The 24,797-nt window shown below is 35.0% G+C and overlaps 1 protein-coding gene across 2 annotated transcripts; it reads right to left on the bottom strand.

The window, feature by feature from the left end:
- Positions 1–9,838: 9,838 nt before the first annotated feature.
- Positions 9,839–21,216, bottom strand: LOC107625277 (TNF receptor-associated factor homolog 1a). 2 transcript variants are annotated; one of them, XM_016327883.3, is made up of 13 exons: positions 21,017–21,216; positions 20,032–20,247; positions 19,841–19,952; positions 19,269–19,357; positions 19,069–19,137; positions 18,850–18,982; positions 17,539–17,697; positions 16,811–17,159; positions 15,905–16,017; positions 14,529–14,676; positions 12,350–12,813; positions 12,059–12,257; positions 9,839–11,390 (listed from the first exon to the last, which is right to left on the bottom strand). In XM_016327883.3, the coding sequence occupies exons 2-13, from the start codon at positions 20,204–20,206 to the stop codon at positions 10,029–10,031; spliced, it is 3,372 nt and encodes a 1,123-aa protein (XP_016183369.1). In that variant the 5' UTR covers positions 20,207–20,247; positions 21,017–21,216; the 3' UTR covers positions 9,839–10,028. The 2 variants fall into 2 exon arrangements, with proteins under 2 accessions (XP_016183369.1, XP_016183370.1); XM_016327884.3 differs by having other exon boundaries at positions 20,776–21,154.
- Between the last annotated feature and the right edge of the window lie 3,581 nt (positions 21,217–24,797).

Raw genomic sequence — 24,797 nt, 5'->3', positions numbered from 1 at the left:
AAACAAGCAATTGAAGAAAACAAATAATAAAGGATCCTTGGCTAAGACTTAGGTGATCGAGATCACTATCCTTGTCAACGATTCAAACATTGATAATCATGTGGAACCGAGCTCATTAGGTCTATTGACTAAATCCTTAAGTACGTGATGTCTACTCCTAGGCTTGGAGTATGTCAAATGGCTTGATCAACATCAATCCATAAGTCAACCTAGCTACTAATTGACTTAGTATTAGGTTAGAGTCAATGGTTATCAAATTGATCCCCAAGGGTTCTAGAATTACCAATTCCATGAAGCCCAAGAACTCAAGATCACTCAATCCCCTTAGCCTAGGCCAAGGGTCAAGAGAACTACTCAAAAACTAAAGGGAATATTATATCAAACACCTAGTGTGCACTAAGAGAAATCATCACAAAATGCTAAAATTAAGGAGACCCATAACTATCATAAACAAGAACTCAACAGTAGCAAGCAAGATCAACATGAAAGAAACATCAACATCAAATTGCATTACTTGTAAACCGAATTCAACATGAGTTCATCGTCACAAATGAAAACAAGATGAGAAATTAACATTATAACTAAAGAGATCAAGTTATGAACATGAGAAACTATAAAAGAAATAAGATGAAAGCAAGGAATTAAACATGGATCTATAACAATTTAACCTAATCCTAACCTAATTCTAGAGAGAAGAGGGAGCTTCTCTCTCTAGAAAACTAACTAAAGGCTCATGTTGACTAACTAATTGCTCCCCCTTTGCTTGGACTTCAATTCTGCATGAAATACACTCAGAAACAAGTTGGATTTGGGCCAGGGCAGCTCAGAAATTGCCCCAGCATTTTGCCTTTAAGTGGGCCACGTAAGAGTATCGGCGCGTGTGTGCCATGTGCGCGTGCGCATCGATTGACTGTTTCTTCATCGGCGCGTACGCGGCATGTACGCGTGAGCGCCCTTATGTGAAATCACATTTGCGCGTGCACGCCTTGTACGCGTGCACGCCCATTGATGCATTCCCAAATCTTTGTTTCTTCATGCATTCTCCACTTTGTATGCTTTTCTCCTCATTTCTTCCATCCGATACTTGCCTTCTGAACCTGAAATCACTTAACAAACACATCAAGGCATCGAATGGAATTAAAGTGAATCAAAATCACCAATTTAAGGTCCTAAAAAGCATTTTTTTACACTTAAGCACAATTCAAGGGAGAATTACAAAACCATGCTATTTCATTGAATAAATGTGGGAAAAGGTGGTAAAATCCCCAAAAATAAGCACAAGATAAACCACAAGATCGGGGTTTATCACATTGTCAATCTTAATCAATTCCCGGCAACGGCGCCAAAAACTTGATGACACGGAAATCACATCCGCACAACTACCGGCAAGTATACCAGGTCGCATCATGAAGTAAAACTCACAAGAGTGAGGTCGATCCCACAGGGATTGATGGATCAAGAAACTTTAGTTGGGTGATGAGTCTAGTCAAGCTAATATTTGAAAGAGTTTGGTGAAATTTAATGGACGGAATATAAATTACAAGAAAGTAAGACAACAAAATGTAAAGTACTAGAAATTTAAACGCTGGAAAGTAAAGGACTAGAGAGTTAAATGTTGAAAAGTAAATGACAGAAACATAAATGACAAGAAATGTAAATAGGCTGAATCTTAAATTACAAGAAAGTAAAGGTACAAATGTAAATGGTGCTAGAAAGTAAATTGCATGAAAAGTAAAAGGTCACGGGTGCTGGGAATCAAGGAAGCAATAAATCAAAGCAATTAAAGTGAATTCAAGGTAACCAAAATGAAGAATATCAAAGAGAAAGATTCATTAGGGATTGAAGATATCATAATCCATCATGAATCAAATGGGTCTCAACTTCATTCTCAATCATATGAAGTAGATCTATGGCGGATTGTAATTGATTGAGTCCCAATTTCTTGACAACTCAATCTCTCTAAAGACAATCAATCTTGCCAATTCCTTGATCTAATTGTCATGAGAAGAGGTTAAGCACATTTTCTTATCCATAAGCCACACAAATTCTCAAGACCTCAATTCCTCCCGAATGGTGTTGGTCAAGAGAATTGTGAAGGATAGAGCTTCAATTATAATGCCTATGATTCCCCTTCCGAGGCTCACATAAGCATTCAATAGATTTAAACCCCTTCCGGAGTGAGTGAATCACAATCAACATAGAAGATATCCTTTAGCTACAACAAGTGGATTGAGAAGAAGAAGAATTTCATTCAATCATGTAAATTACAAAAAGAAAAGAAAAGTACATGAAACTAAAGAAAGTACAAAGAGAATGATTTCAGGGTTTCCCAATTAGGGTCCCTGCTTCCCAGCCTTTTTTTCTAACTACAAAATCTATCTTATTTATACACTTTCCAAATCAATCTTCAAGTCTTTAGATGTGGGCTTTCGGCCTTAGTTGAAGCAAGTTAGGATTGGCTCTTTGTGACGTTGACATTGGCGTTAGTTCACTAACGTTCACAAGCGTGCTTCGGTGCCATTTGGAATGAAAGTTGGTGCTAGCATTGGTGACCAACGTTTGTGCACTAACGGTGGCACAAACGTTGGGTGCATAAGCCACTTTGGGCGTTGCCACTGACGTTGGTACCCAACGTTGGTGCACCAACATTCGTCTGGTCACATGTGCGCGTCGCCCACGCGTACGCGTCAAAGCTGCTTTTTGTCATATCACGCATGTGCGTCGCCCATGCGTGTGCGAGACTGGCTAATTTCCCACTTTCACGCATACGCGTCACATCAAATTTTTCCAAGTTTTTATTGAAGACGTTGGTGTGCAACATTTGTGGCAACGTTGGCACACCAACATTGGCACTTCCTTTGCTTGCAACGTTGCCAGCAATGTTGGTGAGCCAACTTTAGGCTACCAACATTGCTTTTCATGCTTGGAACGTTGGTGAGCAACGTTGGTGAGCCAACTTTGGCCACCAAAGTTGCTTCTATCTTCCTTGTCGACGTTTGTGGCAACGTTGGTGAGCCAAATTTGGCCACCAACGTTGCTTCCTCCTTTCCTTGTTAACGTTTATGGCAATGTTGGTGAGCCAACTTTGGCTACCAACCTTGCTTCCTCCTCCATAGGCATTGTTTATGGCAACGTTGGTGAGTCAACTTTGGCCACCAACGTTGTCTCCTCTACTTCTTCTTTGCTCTTCTTTGGCTTCTTCTTACCTATCATCAACCAAACAAAATGCATCAATGTATTGCCATAATTATAAGATAATGCATCATTCATTGCATCAAGTAAATCTTGCATAAATCTCATGAAAAATGCACATAATTAACAATGTTTGATTGAATCAAGACATGCATACATTTCTCATCAAAATGCTTACTTATTGCCTAATAAAGTGAATGAAACCAAATGTAAACTAATGAAAAAGGCTTGTGAAACTAACCTAAGATACCTAGGCATCAAGCATCTAAAAAATTAATAGTAGCTGTTGTTAAAGATCCCTTTAAGAGATCGAAAGTCATAGGCCAACACAAATGCCAAAAATATACATAAAAGAGTTCATAAAAAAGATCCCACAAGCCGGGCCTTAACAGAAACATCAAACAGAGCCAATTAGAGAGTTTGAATAGTCGACAGGAAAGGACGACGGGTTAGCAGCAGAAGTTGGAGGGGTCGGAGGAATCTATTCGGCAACAGAAGTCGGAACGGCCTTAGGATGAGCAGATGAACTCAGCAAAAGCCCCTCGGATGGACTGACCTCACGAGGAGAAGCGCTGCACAGCCGTCTTCAACTCGGAGTCAGCGGGAGGATGAGGAGGAAAGACAATTTTCCCCTCGATTACAACCTTATCAGGATGAAGAGGAGACAGGTCAAGATTGGGAGCAATAACCCGAACCTGGTCCTTTAACACCCTGAACACCTCTTCCGTCCCTTCCACAACCGACTCCTCCAAGTCTATGTAACACTCCCTCAGCTGCTCCATCTTCTTTTTCAACTTTAGATTCTCCCTAAAATCCCTATCATGACTTTCTTGAGGCTTTTTTAGCAAGTTCTCAGCCAAAGCACAGGAAGCGGCAGACTCCCTCTCCCTATCTAGAGCTTTGAAGAGTTCGGCCTCCAATCTTATTTTTTCCTCTTCCAACCCCTTCTCAGCCTCCTTAAGAGTAGCCACCTCGGAATGAAGGGCCTCCAAAAAATGTTGTCTAGCATTTAGAAGAGCCTTTTCAAACTCCTTAAGGAAAGCATATCATACTCCAGCAATCCGGATCCCCCCTCGAATTAAGACTTTGAGGTGATTTTTGATAGAAGCATCGTCCATGGAAATAAAACTATGAGGAAGAACGTGCCTCTTGCAAAACTTCACCCCATCAAACCCAGCATCATTAATGCTAAGGACATTGGATTCTGCAGTTGGTGCGCGAAATTGTGATCATCAACAATGGCGCCAAAGGACTTGGGGCTCTTAAACGTGAATCACACTTTGTCACAATTCTGCACAACTAACCAGCAAGTGCACTGGGTCGTCCAAGTAATACCTTACGTGAGTAAGGGTCGATCCCACGGAGACTGTTGGCTTGAAGCAAGCTATGGTCACCTTGTAAATCTCAGTCAGGCGAATTCAGATGGTGATGGAGAATTGATAATTAAAAGATAAATAGAACATAAAATAAAGATAGAGATACTTATGTAATTCTTTGGTTGGAATTTCATATAAGCGTATGAAGATGCATTGTTCCTCCTGAACCTCTACTTTCTTATTGCCTTCTTCCAATCATTCATACTCCTTTCCATGGCAAGCTTTATGTTGGGCATCACCATTGTCAATAGCTACTTCCCGTCCTCTCAGTGAAAACATTCCAAATGCGCTGTCACCGCACGGCTAATCATCTGTCGGTTCTCGATCATGTCGGAATAGAATCCATTGATCCTTTTGCGTCTGTCACACACCCCACAATCGCGAGTTTGAAGTTCGTCACAGTCATCCCTTCCCAGATCCTACTCAGAATACCACAGACAAAGTTTAGACGTTCCGAATCTTAGGAATGGCTACCAATAATTCTAGCCTATACCACGAAGGTTCCAATCTTAGATTAGAAACCCAAGAGATACACATTCAAGCTTGTTTGCATGTAGAACGGAAGTGGTTGTCAGTCACGCGTTCATAGGTGAGAATGGTGATGAGTGTCACATAATCATCACATTCATCATGTTCTTGGGTGCGAATGAATATCTTGGAGAAGAAATAGACTTGAGTTGAATAGAAAAATAATAGTACTTTGTATTAATTCATGAAGAACAGCAGAGCTCCACACCTTAATCTATGGTGTGTAGAAACTCCACCGGTGAAAATACATAAGAACAAGGTCTAGGCATGGCCGAATGGCCAGCCTCCAAACGTGTCTAAGATAGCATAAGGCTTCTCAAAGATCCAAAAGTATGAAAATACAATAGCAAAAGGTCCTATTTATAGAAAACTAGTAGCCTAGGGTTACAGAAATAAGTGATTAATGCAGAAATCTTCTTCAGGGCCCACTTGGTATGTGCTTGGGCTGAGCATTGAAGCTTTCATGTGTAGAGAGTTTTCTTGGAGTTAAACGCCAGCTTTTGTGCCAGTTTGGGCGTTTAACTCCAGCTTTTGTGCCAGTTTTGGAGTTAAACACCAGAATTCTTGAGCTGACTTGGAATGCCTATTTGGGCCATCAAATCTTGGGCAAAGTATGGACTATTATCTATTTTTGGAAAGCCCAGGATGTCTACTTTCCAACGCAATTGAGAGCGCGCCAATTGGGCTTCTGTAGCTCCAGAAAATCCACTTTGAGTACAGGGAGGTCAGAATCCAACAGCATCTGCAGTCCTTTTTCAGCCTCTGAATCAGATTTTTGCTCAGGTCCCTCAATTTCAGCCAGAAAATACCTGAAATCACAGAAAAACACACAAACTCATAGTAAAGTCCAGAAATGTGATTTTTAAATAAAAAATAATAAAAATATAATAAAAACTAATTAAAATATACTAAAAATATACTAAAAATAATGCCAAAAAGCATATAAATTATCCGCTCATCAACAGTCTTCCTCTTTTTAGAGGTCGGCACCGAAAAGGGAAGAACTGGAGGAGTAAGAGCTAGAGAAGGAGGAGGAAGGGGAGGAGAAAGAGAAGGGTTTACCGATTTGCTTTGAGAGGAAGACGTACTCGACTTGCTACTCTTCTGCAGCTGAACAGCTCGGGCACGGGCATTTCTCTTCGCCTCCTAGACCTTTTGATATGCTAAAGACCCGCTTTTCATTTTTACTACAAAAAGAAAGGAAAGGACATCAATAACAAGTCGGAAAAATGGTAATTGCCTAGATAATAACAATAAAGAAGGCTACCTAGTTCAGTACGGACAAAGCTCGGAGTCCCGAGTAGAAATTTTTTGGTGTCAAGGTTTGGAGCCCTTCCCCAAGCCTCTCGAAAAAAATCGACTGCAGCTTCCTCGACCTCATCCAAACTACCAAATTACATTTTTCAACAGGGGTTGCCTCCGCCCAATACAATTGAAACCGAGGTTCATTGGCTTCATTCAAGAAAAAGGGATGGTGACCCTTAACCTCTCAAACCTTGAAAAAGAAGTTTTTAAGGTCATGAAATGACTCATCAAATATAGAGAATACTTTCCGACCTTGGATAGCCTAGAAAGAAACCCATTGTTGCTTGTTTTGTTTATTCAAAGCACTAAAAGACTTCGTCAAATGGAAAAGATAAAAAAAGATTCTTAAAGAGATCGAAAATCCGAGTTCATGGCTTGTAAGCTGGTAAATCTTAAGGAACCTCCAAAAATTGGGATGAAGTTTGGAAGGAGCCACCCTACAGTGGGACAACACTTCTATCTCAAAATCAGAAAAGGGCAAGGTAACCCCCAAACGAGTAAATAAACAGTCATACAAAAAAATAAAATGAGGCTCTGACTTTGTAACCTCCTAGAACAAACTCGGTCCTCAGGGTTAGGGGCAATTATTTCATATTTGGCTTCGTCCTCAACAAAATTACAGATCCTTTGATGCTTACAAAGTTCTTTTACAAAAATATTATCGACAATGGGGTTGGACACAAGGACAAAGGAATCTATCCATTGCAACAAATCATCAAAAATATGGGAAGACATTTTTTGAAAACAAAGGTGCGATGTACGGAATACCTACATTACACAAAAAGAAAAAGAATCATCACTAGCAAGTTCGAAACAAAGGAAGTTTCTTTAAAAGCACAGCCACAGAGAAACAACATTTTGAAGAAAAAGCAAGGGTCCTCAATGCATAGAACGTTGAAAAGATACATAAAAACTACACAGAACAAGCAATACACTTAGTTTATCAGGCATAGACCACGATAACAGTATGAACATGGTGAAAGGTATGAGAAACTAACTTTTGGGGGAGAAAAACGAAGGGAGTTCTCAACGAAAGAGAACCAATCGTCTTGAGGCACCGAATGATGGAAAACGAAAAGATTGGAAGACGAAAAAAGCACAGAAAGACAAAAAAGAAAGTTTATAGGGAAAGACGAAAAAGAAGAAAGAGAGAAATGGTCAAAGTACTTATAAGACACCAGGGGCAAAAGCGTAAAAAGCCCCACTCATTTAAACAGCGCGTCGTTACTAATGTAACTGCTCCCCACGTGTCAATACGAAAAGCCAACAGACGCGACGATTGGCAAGCCTGAAACCATGTTGGTTTTCAATCCAAAATCACGTCGATCTTTCAACTTGAAAAGAAGAAACCGACCTGACTATCTCCGACTTTAGCCAATATTCGAATCCGATTCAAAATGAAGAGATCGGACTCGAGTAGGAGCACTGTTCATACCCTGGCCCAAAACGTAAGCCATGCCCACTAAAGCTGAAAGGCCTAATAAAGAGAATGGCCTCTACCGTTTATTCGACCTCTTTAAGGAGGTCGAATCCGACGAAAACGGGCAGCTTATGCTCATCCAAGTAAGTAACCGCCTCCCTGAATCTCTCACCCACTTCTAGAAGATAGATCCTAACAATCCTATGATAAAGAAACGGTTATCTACCATCAGAAGTGGAACTATTCCAACGGTGGTTATTGGCTCATCTCCTATAAGTACCCTGACACACTCAGAACATTTAAGTTCCAATACACAAAAAACCTGCTAAAACCCTTGCTGACTTAGGCATCGGAATGTTTTACAGGTACCAGTCCCCGCTTTCTCACGAACAACTCGGACAACAGTCACAGGACATGAGACAAGTCGGAACACATTCTATTGAGGATTTGGGCCTCACTTACAAGCCCAAAGACAACTCCATTTCAAGTAACCCTCGGAACAAGGTACCAAAACGAATAAAGTGCTTTACTATTCTCTTGTACTTGGTTAGCTAACAGCAACCCCAAAATCCAAAATTAAAATGTTTCTATGCAATCATACACTATCCTATGCAAAACTCAAATTGAAGATGCTTACATAGAATCGCAACAAAATTTTGAAACAAATTTAATGATTATAATTATTTGTTTCCATCAAGTAATCACATAATTCACATTGACATGGGAAGTACATATCAAATATCCGAGCCTTATATCAGTCTCACCAATAAGGTACTGGATAAGGGTATTTTAGCCTTTTTATAAATAAATTCTAAATATTTTAGTCTTTTTAAATTGAATTCATATTTTATTTCAAATACAATTAAACAACCTTAAATCTAAAATTATATATTTATTTTTTCGAAACAATATTAAGCTTTGATTTTGAATTTCATGCTTATTTATATATTATATATTATGCTTTTATAATTGTAAAATATTCAAATTGTTTCAATTATGATATTTTAAGTGTAACTATGTAATACTAAAAGATTTCAATAAAGAAAACTTTTTACGGAAAAGTTTTAAAATATGAGAGGGTTAGTGCACATTTTATTTCCTAAAATATATATATATATATATATATATAATATATATATAACTCCAAGAGCTAAATCCATAATCTTTTTAATTTTAATATAAAATAATTACTATTTTGCCCAAGTCAAATTTGTTATTAACCACAATTCATAAAAAAAAGTAGATTAAATACACTACTGGCTATTAATACATGAAATGATACCAATACATGAGTTTCATTGGATATAATATCATGTAAAAATAATATAATAGACTCAATAATATAATTAATAATATATTTTAATAAGTAAATCGTTTTTTCAAATGTGATCAACAGAAATAATAAGAAGACCCTTGCATCCTAAAAATAAGTTTATGCTTACTACACCTTTATCGTACCATCGTTGCGCATTAGGCCTAACTTGAAAGTTGTCTCTACAATCAATTTTTAAAGTCAAACAAAGAATAAATTATTATTTCTAATCATAAAATTTTAAAACAGACAATTTAACTACATATAAATAAAATTAATTTTGTACTCACAAAAATAATTTTTATGTGATAAAAATACTCAATTATTAATTTTATTTAATGATAAATTTATTAAAATTTCAAATTTTTATAGGTAAAAATGACAAATCTTTTTCATCTTTTGTGAATACAGAATTTTTTTTATTTATGAATAAATTTGTCAATATTTTTTATTTTTTTTGTATTGGTCAATATTTTAAACTTTAATAGATAAAAATAGTAGTTCACTCTACCTCAATACAATCATTACGATACCAAGGCATATATCTTCCAAATAAAAACATGGCCTGCTTACAACAGATTTATCTTCGATTTGGATGCCTCTAGTTCAACGCTTGAAATCTATTTTCGAAATGAATGTAATAGTGCCTAAACATCCCCGAAAACCGAAACCCCAGAACTCTTGAACGCTTAGAAATAACGATAATTCGGGAAGTCAGGACATGTCTACTTTCAATAAAAACTGGAAGCAAATTACTCAGCAGCTCTCTTTACAAAATATTTTATCAAGGGATTACAACCTCACTCCAATCCAACGCAACCCAACAATCTCCTCAAGTACATTATTACTTTTGTTTACTACTAATGTGTAGGCAACCTTCCTGATCCTTTTTCCTCTAGGAACCATTTGAAGGCCTGAATACAGTATAGCCATTGACACCACTCGTGTTTGAGTAATCTTGATAGTATGAGTAACCATCATTTTGCGTATTTCTCATTCCTAAATAAGACAGATCGGATCCAGCCACCCCCCACTGGTTTGGCATCATCCTATCTACCTTGCCATTTCCATATGGTAGTGTACTCACCTGGGGAAGATAATCCCTCAGTGAGTCAAAATGCCCACCAGATGAGCTATAACCTTGCTGAAACCCAGGATCATGGTAACTATGTGACCGCTCAAACCTACAACTGCTTGACGACCCCAAATCATTTGTACCTAAGTCTCCAGGAAAAGTGAACTGCCGATTTAGCAACTGCGGTCCATCATTGGGTGACTGGAAGACAGAACTTGCACTGGTTGTCTCCCCGAAACTTTGTTCATCATCAAGCAGATCATTTATGATATCAAGATGTGGGAACTCATCCACGAGCAATCCTTGGCTCTGACACCCCGATGTGCAGGCTAGGATCTCACTGGGTATATTTCCCAGAGATCTACTGTGTACCGACCTGTAGAAGTCAAGGTTTTGAACTTCATTAAGTCGTGAAGGTGGTTCATAGTGCATACTCCTGCTGGCTTCCCTTTGTGAGCCGTCAAGCCACTGCAGGCCATTCTGTAAAATATCCTGTGTAATCATGCCAAAGGGAAGAGCAGACTGGCCAGCATTAGAATCCATTTTGTCCGAGCTATGCGACACATATACTGGTGATGATGCCAGGGGGGGTGGTTGTGAGTAACCAGGAGTTTGGTTTACGCCTGAATTGGAGCTGGAATGACTGAGACTAGCAGAGGCCACAGGGTTTCCTATTATTGCATTCCTGTAAGACTGAGGAACATAATTATGAGTTGCAGAAGAGGGATCAGGACCTAAGCAACCAGTTGCACTCACTGAGCGTGCAACTAGTGGAGTTGTTTGCACCATGGAAATAACAGGGGCAGTTGGTCTGGGACCAGGAACTAGAGGAGCACTTGAAGGCCGTGACATCATAGGCAATTGGGACATTGATCTCTCGGTTAATCTAGGGGGTGAAGTCTTCTGGAATTCTCTCTTGGACACAATTGTTACTTGGGATACCGTAGTTAAATATGCATCTTTGTCAGTGTGCTGTGAACCACTTAAAGATGTTTTCCTGACATGAACAGGATCTACAGTAGCACTAGCGTGGTGTTCTGACTTCATTTTAACAGATGAGAGTAAGCTCCCTTGAGGACTGCTTGGTGAGGATGGCACCACTGATGTCTTCTCTTTCTGTAGGCTTTCTATTTCAACAGATCTTTCAACATCAATACATTCTTCAGTGCTCTGCTCGTCTTCCTATCAATTAGAAAAGTAGGAGGGAGTAATATCAGGCTCAAACTGCAACAGTACTATGAAAAGATACTTCAATATAAGATTGGACACATTAAAATCATCTATTAAAAATGAGACTAGTTTGTAGCAGGAAAAAAAAAGATTAAAAAAGCATGGGATGATTACAAAAATTAAGGAAAAGAATTCACCTATCCATTTTTACTACCATTTCAAATCAAGTTTCCTGCTATTTCAACATAAAGCATCTAGGGCATTGCTACATAGATACAAAGGGATTTATCTAAAATTATGGTTTGGAAGCAGTATAAAAAACTATTGTAAAATCACATCTGAATGATGGGAGGGAAAAAAAAATATAAGCATCATTGTTGAGCGTTCAATTCCTGTGTAGATCATTCTCTAGATATGAAAGCTATATTGAAACATCATCAACTTCTTTTGGCCCTAGAGTATCAAATTACTTTGCCAGACTTGGAGCAAAATAAGGCAAACAAGATCAGCAGTCATCTCATATCCAAGATCTTTTAAAATGTCTTTTGAAGTGATTCTCAATGAAGAAACCAATCTGGCTCTCCAAGTAGGAAGTGAGACATCTTGAAAACAATGGGCAAAAACATGACATATCCAGTAATTATAGCAAATTGTACAAGATATCTCGAAACTAAGACCACCTTGCTATCATGCTTCTCAAGCCACTTTAATCGATCCTGCAAGCAAAGAACACCACTCTCGGGCTCAAATTGACCAACTTTACCACTTCCTGATGCATTATTAATGTCCCCAACCTCTGCAGTGGAACCAGATAGCTGACTATCCATTTCAGTTGTCCAACTACCTCCACCGCATGATGTTTTACCTTGGTTCTTACTTCTACAGATACATAGTGCCAAATCAATAACATGCATAAATCATTGAAAATCAAAATCCATCCACATGAAACACACCATGAGCTATATGGTTACCTGCTAGGGGACTTTTGGACTTTGTAATTTGAAAATGAGTTCCGGTCATTCATCACTGCAGATGGCAACGAATCAGTGGAGCATGTTGAAGAACTGTCATCCATCACTAAACTGCTTCTCTTCTCAGCAATTCCATTTTGCATAGATGAAAGGCTGCCTACGCCATTGCTACTAGCCTCAGTTGTAGGATGAATTTCTGATGCATCAGTATCCCAATTAGCAGGACTAGCATCTCTGTCTTCTGAGTCAAGCTGAAGCACTTCACCAACTCCATCAATGGAGTCTGAAGCATCAGACACAACATCCAGGGCTTCAAACTTTTCATCCTGAGTATGAACTTCCTCCATGTTAGAATCCTTTTTCTCATCAGCAGCATTTTCATGGTGCTTGTCAAGTACAGCCATGGTTGGCCTCTCCTCCCTCCCTTTATCCTTTCCTTTTCGATTGTTCCGTTTCTGTTTGGCCTGAAGTGAAAGAACTATTTTCAGAAAACCCAACCAACACAAAAACATGCACATCAGGAAAGCAAGCAATTCAAAAGAATGTGAACATCTGGAAAAATATCATTAGAGTATACTAAAACGGCTTATAAGGTATTAAGGTTGCGTTTAGAAGAGAGACTGAGACTGAGAGACAGAGACTAGGAGACAGAGACTAGAAGACAGAGACAGAGAGACAGAGACTTAATAAGTCTTTATAGCATTTGGTGTAAAGTGTATAGGACTGAGTTATGTCTCAATATCTTGTTTGGTTTAAGATAAAAATAGAGACTTAAATAAGTGAAATTACTAAAATACCCTTATTAATTAAAACCCTAACCCTACCCATGCAGCCACCCACCAAACCCTTTCCCGTTTTCCCATCTCTGTTTTCTTGCTCTCTCTCTCTCTCTCATCTCTTTCTACTATTCCCCTTGAAGCACCCCACATCTTCACCATAACCTACATCCACAAAACCTTTGGAGGAACCCTAAGTTGAACCCAAATCGAAAACACCACTGGAAGACGAAGACGAAGTTGATGAAGAACACAGAAGAAGGATCATACACCAAACCCTTCTTCCTTAAGATCTTTGAATCCTTTTCGGGATCTTTTTCCTCCCTGGATGATAAATTGGAAGTGTTGACGAGATCATTGAAAACGGTGATATTGTTGCCCTCAGCTTCTTGTGGCTGTTCCTCTTCTTCGGATTGGAGAGGTTCCTTCTTTTCGTTGAGCTTCTTTGGTGAAGATTTCTTCTTCCTCAGATCTCCAATTCCGCCCCTTGTTCTTCTCTTTCATTTCTTGATTTTGAAATCCTCTTGTTTATGATTGTTGAATCTGATTTTGACATATGTTTATGAGATTGTTGTTGTTCTTGGTCTTATTGCTGTTGGTGGTGGTGGAATTCGGTAATGGCAGAGATACGGTGGTGGGGGTGAGAGGTGTGCTGAGGTTGGGGGGTGAGAGGTGAGGGATATGAAGTGTTGGCAGTGGGGTGGCAATGGAAGGACTATGAGGGGCAGACTTGGAATATAAAATTCCGAATGAGGGCATTTTAGCAAAGAAATATCAATAAAGTTTCAATCTCCATCCCCAAAAGTTTCAATCCCTTGTGTCCCCACTTTCTAGAGGTACCGAAGGGACTGAGTGTTCCAAGACTGAAATTTTATTTCCAGTCTCTGACCACCAAACATGATATTGAGTTTCAATCCCCTCAGTCTTAGTCTCGGTACCTCAAAACAAACACAGCCTAGTGGCGAAAATAATCCAAGTTTCCAAATCATTATCCCGAAAAAAGATATGTAGAAAAGAATCAAAAGATCTAAGACACGTAGAAAATACATTAATAAAGTTGAATCATGCAAGCCAAGAAATGAACTCATTACAAACCAATATTCAAAGCATGGGATTTAAGATAGAAACTCAATATAATGTCAAAAAATAGTAATGTATTTTGCTGCTGTTCATTACAAATAACAGGATAATGTGATTATTTTATAATACTTGTTATTTATGATTCATTTTCTAAGAAAGATTTAATCTTGACTCGAGTTTTAAAATAAATTATTAACTGGAAATATCAGATGATTGCATATGAATCTCAATCAGATATTCTAGTATAACCAATTTTGTTAAGATGACACAGGATGTAGCATCAGTAAAATCAAATTTATGATATCTGAAGATGAGTGCCAAACCTGTTTCTTCTTATTTTTCTTTTCCCTATCATTAAGTCCACGTTTTGCTTTCTGCTCACTTTCTGCTAACCATGCTGCCTCTTCGCGGATGAGTTCCTCTTGTCTCTTCAGGGCAACAGCTTCCTGGTATGAAACCTCAATCTTATTGCTGCACCAATGAAATAGTTAATTAGTACATCATAATCCATTCGTCTCTTAAAGATACAAGTCAACATAAAACTAAATTATATCAATGAAATGAATGAGCAATACAAACATTGTAAACAGATTATATATTACCAAAACCAGGTGTATACAATCCACACTTCATACATGAAGAACACAAAGCATGCGCTGCCAAATATTTTGACAAGCACTTGCTCACTATTGCATTGATAATTATATTAGACTACAAGACTGTGGACAAGCTTCCACTGAACTCAAGCTTATTGCGAATCATCATATATGAGACTTTAAATATAATGCTAGCTGCGCATCATTTCTTATTGTCTCAAATGGAAGATATAATCAAGTTCCACATACATGTCCCATGGTTATCCATTATCATCAAGTCATAGAGTCATTACTCAATACGGTTCAGAAGATTAGATAGTACACACTTAGTTACAGAGTATCATGTCATCTACTGGAAACAAGGTCAAAAGCCCTCACTTCACAGTTCACATCCTCTGAAATATAATAGATAAGAATTCTCTACTCTGTAGAAGAAACATTCCAGAAGTCTTTGCAGACAACCCTAAACTGCAAATCTGAGGTTATGAATAGACAAACTTATTGGTAATTATAATTGCCATTGTATAGGATCAATAATAGTCTTGGAATTTCCAAAAGATGCCCAAGACAAGTTCTGGCCATTACATCTGAAATAACATAGGAGGCAAGCCATGTACTCTACTTCTCAGAAAAGAAAGTTACTGAACTCTCATAAGAAACTCTAATCCTCTTCAAAAACACAAAATTGTAAAGAACTTTTAAATTTTAAAATGAAAGTAAAACTTGAAAATATATGAAATATGAAATTGGTTAGCATCATAGCTGAGTGATGTCAATTTAAACAGGCCCCTTCAGAATGATCAACAAACCCCTACATGCGGAGCCCTAAAATTTAATTCAGGAGGTAACAGAGCTAAAATAAAGAATAGTAGAGAAACAGTTAATAAAGAATAATTGAAGAATCAATAACTAAGGAAGACACTCCTCCACAACAAATTTCTCTGTAAAGTGAAAACATGAGTATGTATTCACTCTTAATTCAACAGAATGTGCCATGATCATTGCCCATTAAATGATCTTAAGTGTGAATACTCCCTTAAGCTTACTTTAAATATATAAGTAAATTTTAGAGTATCTTTTCTAAGATATAATTGCATTACTACCTGAATATATGAGCAAGGACAAAAATTTCCAAAGTCCTACGACCCAATTCTGTAAGGCGCCTTTCATCACGCTCAATAGAATCTTTATTGAAGTCCTCCCCAGTGTTTCCATCCTGCCAAAAGAGGTGATCCAGGTTTCTTAACACTCAAGAATTACTAAAGTATCAATTGCCCTTTAGGCATTTGGTGCACCTGATGATATAAAACTTCAATAAAGGAATAGGACAACTAATTGTATAAAATACTACCTCCAGTCAAACATAACTATCCTGTTTGGTTAATCTTTTCTGCACATAAATAACAGTCCTGCTGATAAGATCTAGAGAAGATAAATTATTTTTTTCTTATCATATCCCTATTATTATCGAGAAGAAAGAATAGTTGAAAGAAGTAATAAAGACATGAAGATTTGTCAAGTTAGATAATACTGTAAAATGCATCAAAATTACGCAAATCCACATACATAATTAATCATTTATTTAATCTCTCTTCACATTTATAACAGGACAGTTACTTTTACTGGAGGGAATAGCTGATAAGATCTTATACTGTCAATGTTGATAAATACTGCAATGGTAAACTGCTCTATGCAAACATATTTGTCATGAAAAACCAGCAATCTAGCAAAAATCATAAATCCTAAGACCAAGAATACCAAACCAGCAACCTATACACAACACTATAAACAGTGTCTTTGATCAAGATGACAAACTCATAAACAATGGCTGAAATCCAGTCTTTGACATTTTGGATGGTCAATATCTAAAAAGATATCTAGGGTCATAACAGAGAGAATCAGATTATTATACTAACAAAATCAGATCCAGTGCACTTGCTAATTGCTACTATCACCAGCCATCAGCATACTTCCTCAATCACATTTTACAAAAACAAATTATTATTCACCTTTGTACGATTTTGAGGACCCTTCTCATCTTTTGGAGGAAGAGGTTCTATAGCCGCCCTCTCAAGTAGAAGAAGAACATCATCCACCAGAACAAACATATCTTTCTCAACGCGAACAATTGGTGCTGGCAGTTCCTCAACATCCAACAATTTTGCCGTACCTTTCTTTGACGTAGTATGGCCTTCAAGAGCCTTCAGTCCACTATATAAGGAGTCCATTACTAAAGTAGAAGTCACTTCTTTCTCTATAAAGAAATGCTTTACAACTACTTTCAAAATTACATCTGTCTTTTCCTGAGACATGCGGCACCTAGAAGCTTGGTCAATTTCCCGCCAGAATGTACAGAAGCTGCAAATGCAAATTACCATTAGATTCAATAAATCAAAGATATGAAGTTGGATTTGGGTCCTCTAAAGTGAGTTTCTGCTTAATGTGGGAAGTCATTTACCAACTTTGAATCATTAAGGAGGACCCACCATACAATTGAAGTTATTAATCTAACATTGATTACCCCATTACCTTCTCCTTTTCACATTTGCTCAGTTTAGAGGGTCTGAATCCTAGTATGTTATAACTTATATATGATTGAATGGTTCGAGTATTAACTTACAGATGGTCATGGGCTACATAGTTTGATATGCCACCTTTTCAGGAAAAATTTTGGAGCATGATAATAATTACAGGTAAACATAACCAGTTAATAGTTCTAGAGAAGAGCATAGAATACCTCAACCACCTAGCTTTATCCTCTATCAACTTCCCAAGTTTGCCTCTTCTCTCCTCCACAAAACGACGGCAAATCTGTTCCACATTTGTCAAATACACCCTTACAAGTTCTCTCCTATACTGACAATCAAGGCAACGAAAAGGCCTGTCAGCTTTCTCCCTGTGCATAAATAACAAAAAAAATATGGTCACACATCTGAAGCAAAAATTCCAAGGAGCACTGCACCACTGCAGCAAAAGTGCAAAACGACAACATCCAACCTGACGCCAGCATAAGCATTACTTAAAACTCAGTTTAAAACAAACACAAGACAGGACAACCAACATACAAACAAGCAGCAATCAATTTACTTTGCACTTCTGTTAGTACATTATTTCCCAGATTGTCCAGAACAATGCACAGATAGATTCTAGAGATTCATTTGCTACATGTCAATTTGGATTACCATTTTTCAACAAATTCATTCGCTACAGCTAATGCTTCTATACACTCATCCTTCCTCCTATTTTCATGTAAAGATATTCCCTATCTTTATCTCTATGGAATTCTTCATCAATCCAAAAGAGATAATGTAGTAACAAGGTGAAGAACACCCTGGGATCCCCAACCATTAAAGTTCAACTTTGAATTCAAAATAAAAATAAAATATAAAAAATAAAAAATAAAAAAACAATATGAATGTTGCAAAGTTTGGATTCAAGGAAACCAGAATGGTGAAGGAAGCTGAGTCCTGTTAAAATATAACAAGAACTCCATCGAACTTGAAGCAGATTGTAGTTAAATCCAGCCATAAGAACCAAATAGAAAATAACACTGTACTAACATAGAAAAAACAGTTATCCTCTACCTTCAACAGAAAATTCAGAGTTTAACTTAGGTGAAATCAGAAATAATCATTGAAGATATTAAAGGATTAGAAAAGGCAACAAATGCAGTCCATGGGTTACAACCTACTTCAAAAATGATAAGAGAATAAGAATGAAGTTTTTATAGAACCAACTTGACCAAAACTTTTCTTGCCAGCTTTTCATCAATCCAAATAAAACCTATATTTGACAACAACAACAACAACAACAACAACAAAAAGATGACAAGAAGAAGACAATAACAAATCTTGCCGGCTTTCTCATATCCTGTAGTAGGTATTGGAAAGGACCAATCACTGTCACTAGCAGAATTACATTCATTATCTTTTATATTAGATAAGTAAATAAATGGAGTCAAGATTATGCACTATATAATATACATTTATACATAATGATGTATGGCTGTGTGGATCTTTGTAAGATTAGTAAAATAGATCATATGTACCTAATGACTTGAACTTGAGCTTTTATAATCAGATTGTCAGAAGTGTCAACAAATCCATCATACACCTTCGAGAGCTCCATGAATTTTTTCCATCCCCAGTCATGCTCCTTCTTCCAAAATCGGTGCAACGTATCTAGAAAACTCGAGAGAAAACCACTTAACAATGACGTTAGACTAATTGTGAACTCCGACAGCTAAGCCTACTATTAGCAAACATACCAGAATACTTTGATTTCTTTGGGTCTTTATTGACCACAGCTATGGTGAATTGAGCAAAATGACTCCATCCTGTATTACAAATAAAAAAGTGAGAAAGTTTTTTAAAAAAATGCAAAACGAAATCAATTACTATCAGATCGATAGATGATGGTAAAATTAACAATCATCAAAGAAATCAGAAGAGTCTAGAAGACTCCAACCTGGAAGAAGTTTGTCATGATTTGCAACACAAAGAAACAGAGAGAGATGATTGCAGACATCACAACCTTGTGGGTAAATTAAAATATACCTGTCACACCACATCATGATTAGGTTAAAAACTAAACTGATATGTACGCCATACACAGCGACGGCAAGCTTTTTCACGTTATAAGGACTGCCTAAGGAAACAATACATTGCGATCGTAACATGAAAAGGATGAAGAATCAGTAATTGTGAGACATGGAGGCTCTAAGCAGCAAGCAACTTGGTTTTTAATTAATCTATTAATTTACTACGAAAAATATCAGTCATCAACTTATAGGTAAAAAGCAGCGCAAACTAGTATAGTTTTCTTTTCAACGTAGACCTTCCATCAGTGAGGCATGAACTTTCCTGTAGCCTTCTCAACACATGCAGTTGAAATCCCTAGTGCTATACGGGTAGTTCATATCTTTGATTACCTTGTTATAAATATTCGTAGATAGATTTAAATTAAAATGATGTCAAAAAATTTAGATACTTAAGCGCTAAAGCACATTGAGACCAGTAAGTTTATTGAAAGCACCATACCACTTGTAGCCGCCAACCTCAAATGCATTACTGCGAAGTTCCCGTTTGGTAATCTGAGAAAATTTTTCTATCTTCCATGTATATTTTCCATATAACTCAGACGGTTTTGGTCCTGTAAAGAAGGAAAATTTTAAACTTAAATTTCATCAACAATAGAAAAGTAACATTTTTGACAATTATAGATTCACCACCATCGTCATCGTCATCAGTGTCCCAATAAGGGGGTGAAGTCGAGGGGATTCCATTCTCCACCTGCTCAGAAGACCGCCACTCAGCCAGTGCTTCCCCAGTTTGACATCGCTGCCCACTTAACATTCCCTCCACGGACTTCCCAACTCCAGGTTCCTCAATAGCAATCCCAGCCATCCCTATCAAGCACTATTGCCTTAACACTCCTCTTATAACAGCTGTCAGATAAGAACACAAATAATGCATCAAACCTAGCCCCTCAAACCCCAAATCGCATTACAACACAGTGAACCATTCATACATCATTCCGCAATAATTAAATCACTCAAACACGTAAGGCTAATATTTTCAACCACATCAGAGAAAGTCCTACTATATATTAAACGATTATTAAATAACAAATACAGAAGCAAGGCACATTGTCACGATAAACTGAAAGAAGCGTAAAAATTCTAAAACAAAAAAAAATCAAATTCCAATAGTTCATCAATTGACACCAAAGATAAACATCAGTTAATGAAAGGAGTGGTACCTTCCCCCTCATGTCTCAAAGTCCAAAACATAATAATTAAAACTTACATTTCTAATAAACCCAAAAACCCACCTCTAAAAAATTAAACTAAAAAAGAAAAAAAAAAACCCATGAACAAAACCCTAAAACAGAAATTAAAAAGTTGACAATAACTAAAGCGAAAACCAATGAAGAAAAAATAGAAACATGCCCAAAATAAATCGAAAAAACGAACATGACGGCAAGAGCCAGCTCGATGACGCAAATTGCATGAAAAAGCAGAACCCAAATCCCGCAGAGAAAAAATTCGATGTCCGAAATCAAAACCAAGATCTCAGGCAACGGTTTCCCGCGGAGAAACACTGATCGAAATCGAAGAAATGGCTCAGATGAAATGCTCCGAGAACAAACGCAAAATAGATTATTAGGGAAAAAACGGCGTCGTATTAGATGGTTACAAATTAGGGTACACGAACCTGGAACCAAAGAAGGAGATAATAATTAATAGGGCTATGGTGCGTGAAAGGGAGCAATTCGGAGTTCTGAGATTTTAGAGAGAGAAAGGCGAAGAGAGAGATGGAGGTGAGGAGCAACGGAGAGCAAAGGCATAACCCAGAAAATGAATATAGAATTTAATTTTTTTAAAAAGAGTAAAAAACTGAAAAATAAAAAAATACTTGATAAAAACGGAACAAAAACCGAACAAAAATATTCGATATTAAATATGAATTTTTCAAATAATATTTTAGAATTTAAATTTTTATACGATTTTTTATAAATTTGATTAAAAATTAAAACATTTTTATTTTTAAAAATTAGTAATTTTTTATTAATTATATATTTTTTTGTAATTTTTAAAAATATTATTAGTTATAGACAAAAGAATCACAAAAATATATATATTTAGTAAAAAATTACTAAATTTTAAGAATAAAAATATATTATTTTTCTGATCATTCTTAAAAAAAATTGTATCAAAATTCAATTTCTAAAATATTTTATGAGAATACATATTTAATATTGAGTATTTTTGTCACATTTTTAAATTATTTAAAAATATTTTTTGATAAATTTGGGTATATTTTTTTTAACAACAAAATTATTCGGATGTATTTTTTATTTTTTCAAAAATAAAATAAAAAATAATAAGGATTTTCCTCACTATTTAAAGTTTGAAAATAACCAATGTTATTAAGTTTTTAGTTTTTTATCCATTCCAAAAGTAAAATTTTAATATATATTAAGAATTTAATTTTAATTATCTCCCATCACATAATGTCACGAAAATAAAAGAATAAACTAACAAAAATATATTTAAATTATTTAAAAATATAATAAAAATATTCAAAAAAATTATTATTTTATAAATGAAAAATAACTTTTGTATTTGATAAATTGTTTATGTATTTAATCTAAAATTTTATAAGAATATTTAGTTAATTATTTAAAAAATGCACACGAAAAATTTGATAAAATTTTGATCTCTAAAATTTCACTCATTTTTCAAAAATATTATTGGTTGTTAATAAAAAAATTACAAAAAATTATATACTTAACGAAAAATTATCAAATATTAAAGATAAAAATATTTCATTTTTCTAATCATATTTGCGAAAAAAATGCATTAAAATTTAATTTTTAAAACATTTTTTGAGAATACATATTTAATATTAGACATTTTTATCTTGTATTTAAATCATTTGAAGATATTTTTGTTGATAACAAAATTCAGGAGCATTTTTGTTAGCACCAAAATAATTATTGTATTAATAATTATTTAAAAATAGATATAATTAGATAATTATATAAAATATTTTACTCTTTTAATACATCAAAATTAAACTCATATATTTATTTAAAGATAAAATGACATTTTAATTACTCTATTGATTGTTATAGTTTTACTAAATTTATATCTCTATATTTTTTCATTTTAATTGAATTTTTACATTGCTTTTAATTTTGTAATTAGATCATTTTCGTATCAAAAATATTAAATTTAATAGAATATTATTTTCAAAAAATATATACTAAAAGATCTAATTACGTTTTTAATTGTAGGTATCTTCAATTTGTTAAAAAAAAATTCTGTTAATGTTAATATTTTTACACTAAAAAAAATCTAATTATAAAATTAAAAGTGGTATAAAAATTCAATTGAAAAAAATAGTACGAGAATCTAATTACAAATTGAAAAAAAATAAAAGAACTAATTGACTAATCAAACTCAAAATGATATTTTTTTACAATATTTATAAAAAATATGCTAGATATTTTTTAAGATTAAAATAATATATTTTAATTTATTTGAACAAATAATGATCATTAATTATAATTATATACATAAATTAATAATAATTAGGTGAGTTCAAATAAAAATAATGGTAGTAATATAAAATATATATATTATTATTATTGTAATAAATTTTATTTTGTTTTCAATGTTTTAATAGATAATATAAAATATTTCAACTTGTTACAAAAATATTTATTTTATAGTTTTTATATATTTCATGATTTCTAATGTAATAAATTATATTTATTAGTGTTGAAATAAATTTTTTTTATATTTTAATATTTATTATTAATTATGAAATAAATAAAATATTTTAACTTGAATATTTTATAATAAATTAAAATATTTAATATTTTGTGACAAAGTATTGAAAATAATAAAAATTTATTACTAATAAATATATGTTTAATATTATTATTTAAATTAACAAAATAATTATTACTAATTTATATATATAATTATAATTATTATAATTGTTGATAGTTATTTTGATAAAATAGACTACCGTATACTTTTATTTTATATATATATATGAAATGTATTAGATGGAAATGACATTTTTATATGAGAATGTGAGAATGTATTTATAGCTATTAGATTGATTTTAATGATTAAGATTAAACTTATCTAATAAATGGTACTATAAATACATTTAAAACTGTTGTATTTATGGTTATTATGGTTAATGGTTCATCCAACCTAAACAAGTGGTCGTTGAGCCTCGCGAGATAGGCCATACTAGTCATCTACAAGTACGGCATGATTCTATTATCTAACGGCACATCATGCTGCCTCCTCATACTCGTTATACAGCGATGGGCTGCATGATATTGAAAAAATTCTCTTAGAATCATAACACTTTACAAAATAACAATCACCAAAAACAAATAATTTTAATTGAAAAATACTTTAACTAGAATTCCATTAAACTCTAACAGAACATAGTTAACCTAATATTTACGCATAAAACTAAACCTTTTAGTATATACATACAATTGCAGTGCATTGTTAATTTAACAATTAATAATTCAATTTTTTAAATAAATTAAATCATTTTATCCTTCTTTTTTTAGGAATATTTAATAATATCCAAATTTTAAATCAAATTTAGAAAAAATATTAGCATTACTTATTCTTTTAATTAAGTCATTCTTATTTGGTAAAGGATATCTTATCTATTTTTTGGCTTTATTTAGAGGCTTGTAATTAATTATTAACCTGGGAGCTCTTTTTTCTATTTCGAAAGCTTTCATTACATAAAAATCATATATTGCTCTAAAGAGATTTTGATGAACTAATTCAGCCTATTTCTAAGTATTCTTGGATTTCTTTCTTGCAGTAGTCCAAATGTAACATCCTACCACACAAAACCTTATGCTATAGTCGTAAATCAGATGTGGTAAGGCATTACAACATCTAGAAACAAAAATACATACATATAGTTGAAAGATATAAATATATCTAGGAGCCTATAAAGGAAGATGACAGAAAAAAAAGGCGCATCGCACTTAAAACGTAAAAGGTAGAAAGCGTAGGTTATAGAAACAGAGGAGACTATATATATATATATATGATGGTTTTTCAGTGGCTAAGAGAAAGGGGGTTGAATCTTATTCCCTTTTTCGCTTAGTAACACTTGCTGATCTTTGAAACAATTTCTGGAGACTTTTTTATTTTTGTCTCGTACCCAGCCACGAGACTTTTTCTTTTTATCTCGTAACCCGGCACGAGATATTGTCCAGTTTTATCTCCTATGTAGCAGAAACAGAAATGGAGTAGAAGAGAGATAGTAAATCACACCACGAAGTATCCTAGTTCAGCTGCCAAGTGCAATGCAGCCTACATCCAGTCTCCATCACAACAATGATGGAATTTCACTATAATCATCATGATTACATACACCAATTCTCCCTAGGAACTACCCTTCCTATCCGGGACAAGTCCAGAATCTAAACCCCAAT

This window comes from Arachis ipaensis, chromosome B2, assembly GCF_059453495.1.
Source record: "Arachis ipaensis isolate K30076 ecotype BB chromosome B2, ASM5945349v1, whole genome shotgun sequence".
NCBI classification, from domain to species: domain Eukaryota; kingdom Viridiplantae; phylum Streptophyta; class Magnoliopsida; order Fabales; family Fabaceae; genus Arachis; species Arachis ipaensis.
The sequence above is the reverse complement of the archived record's forward strand: the minus strand, read 5'-3'. Positions and strand labels throughout refer to the sequence as shown.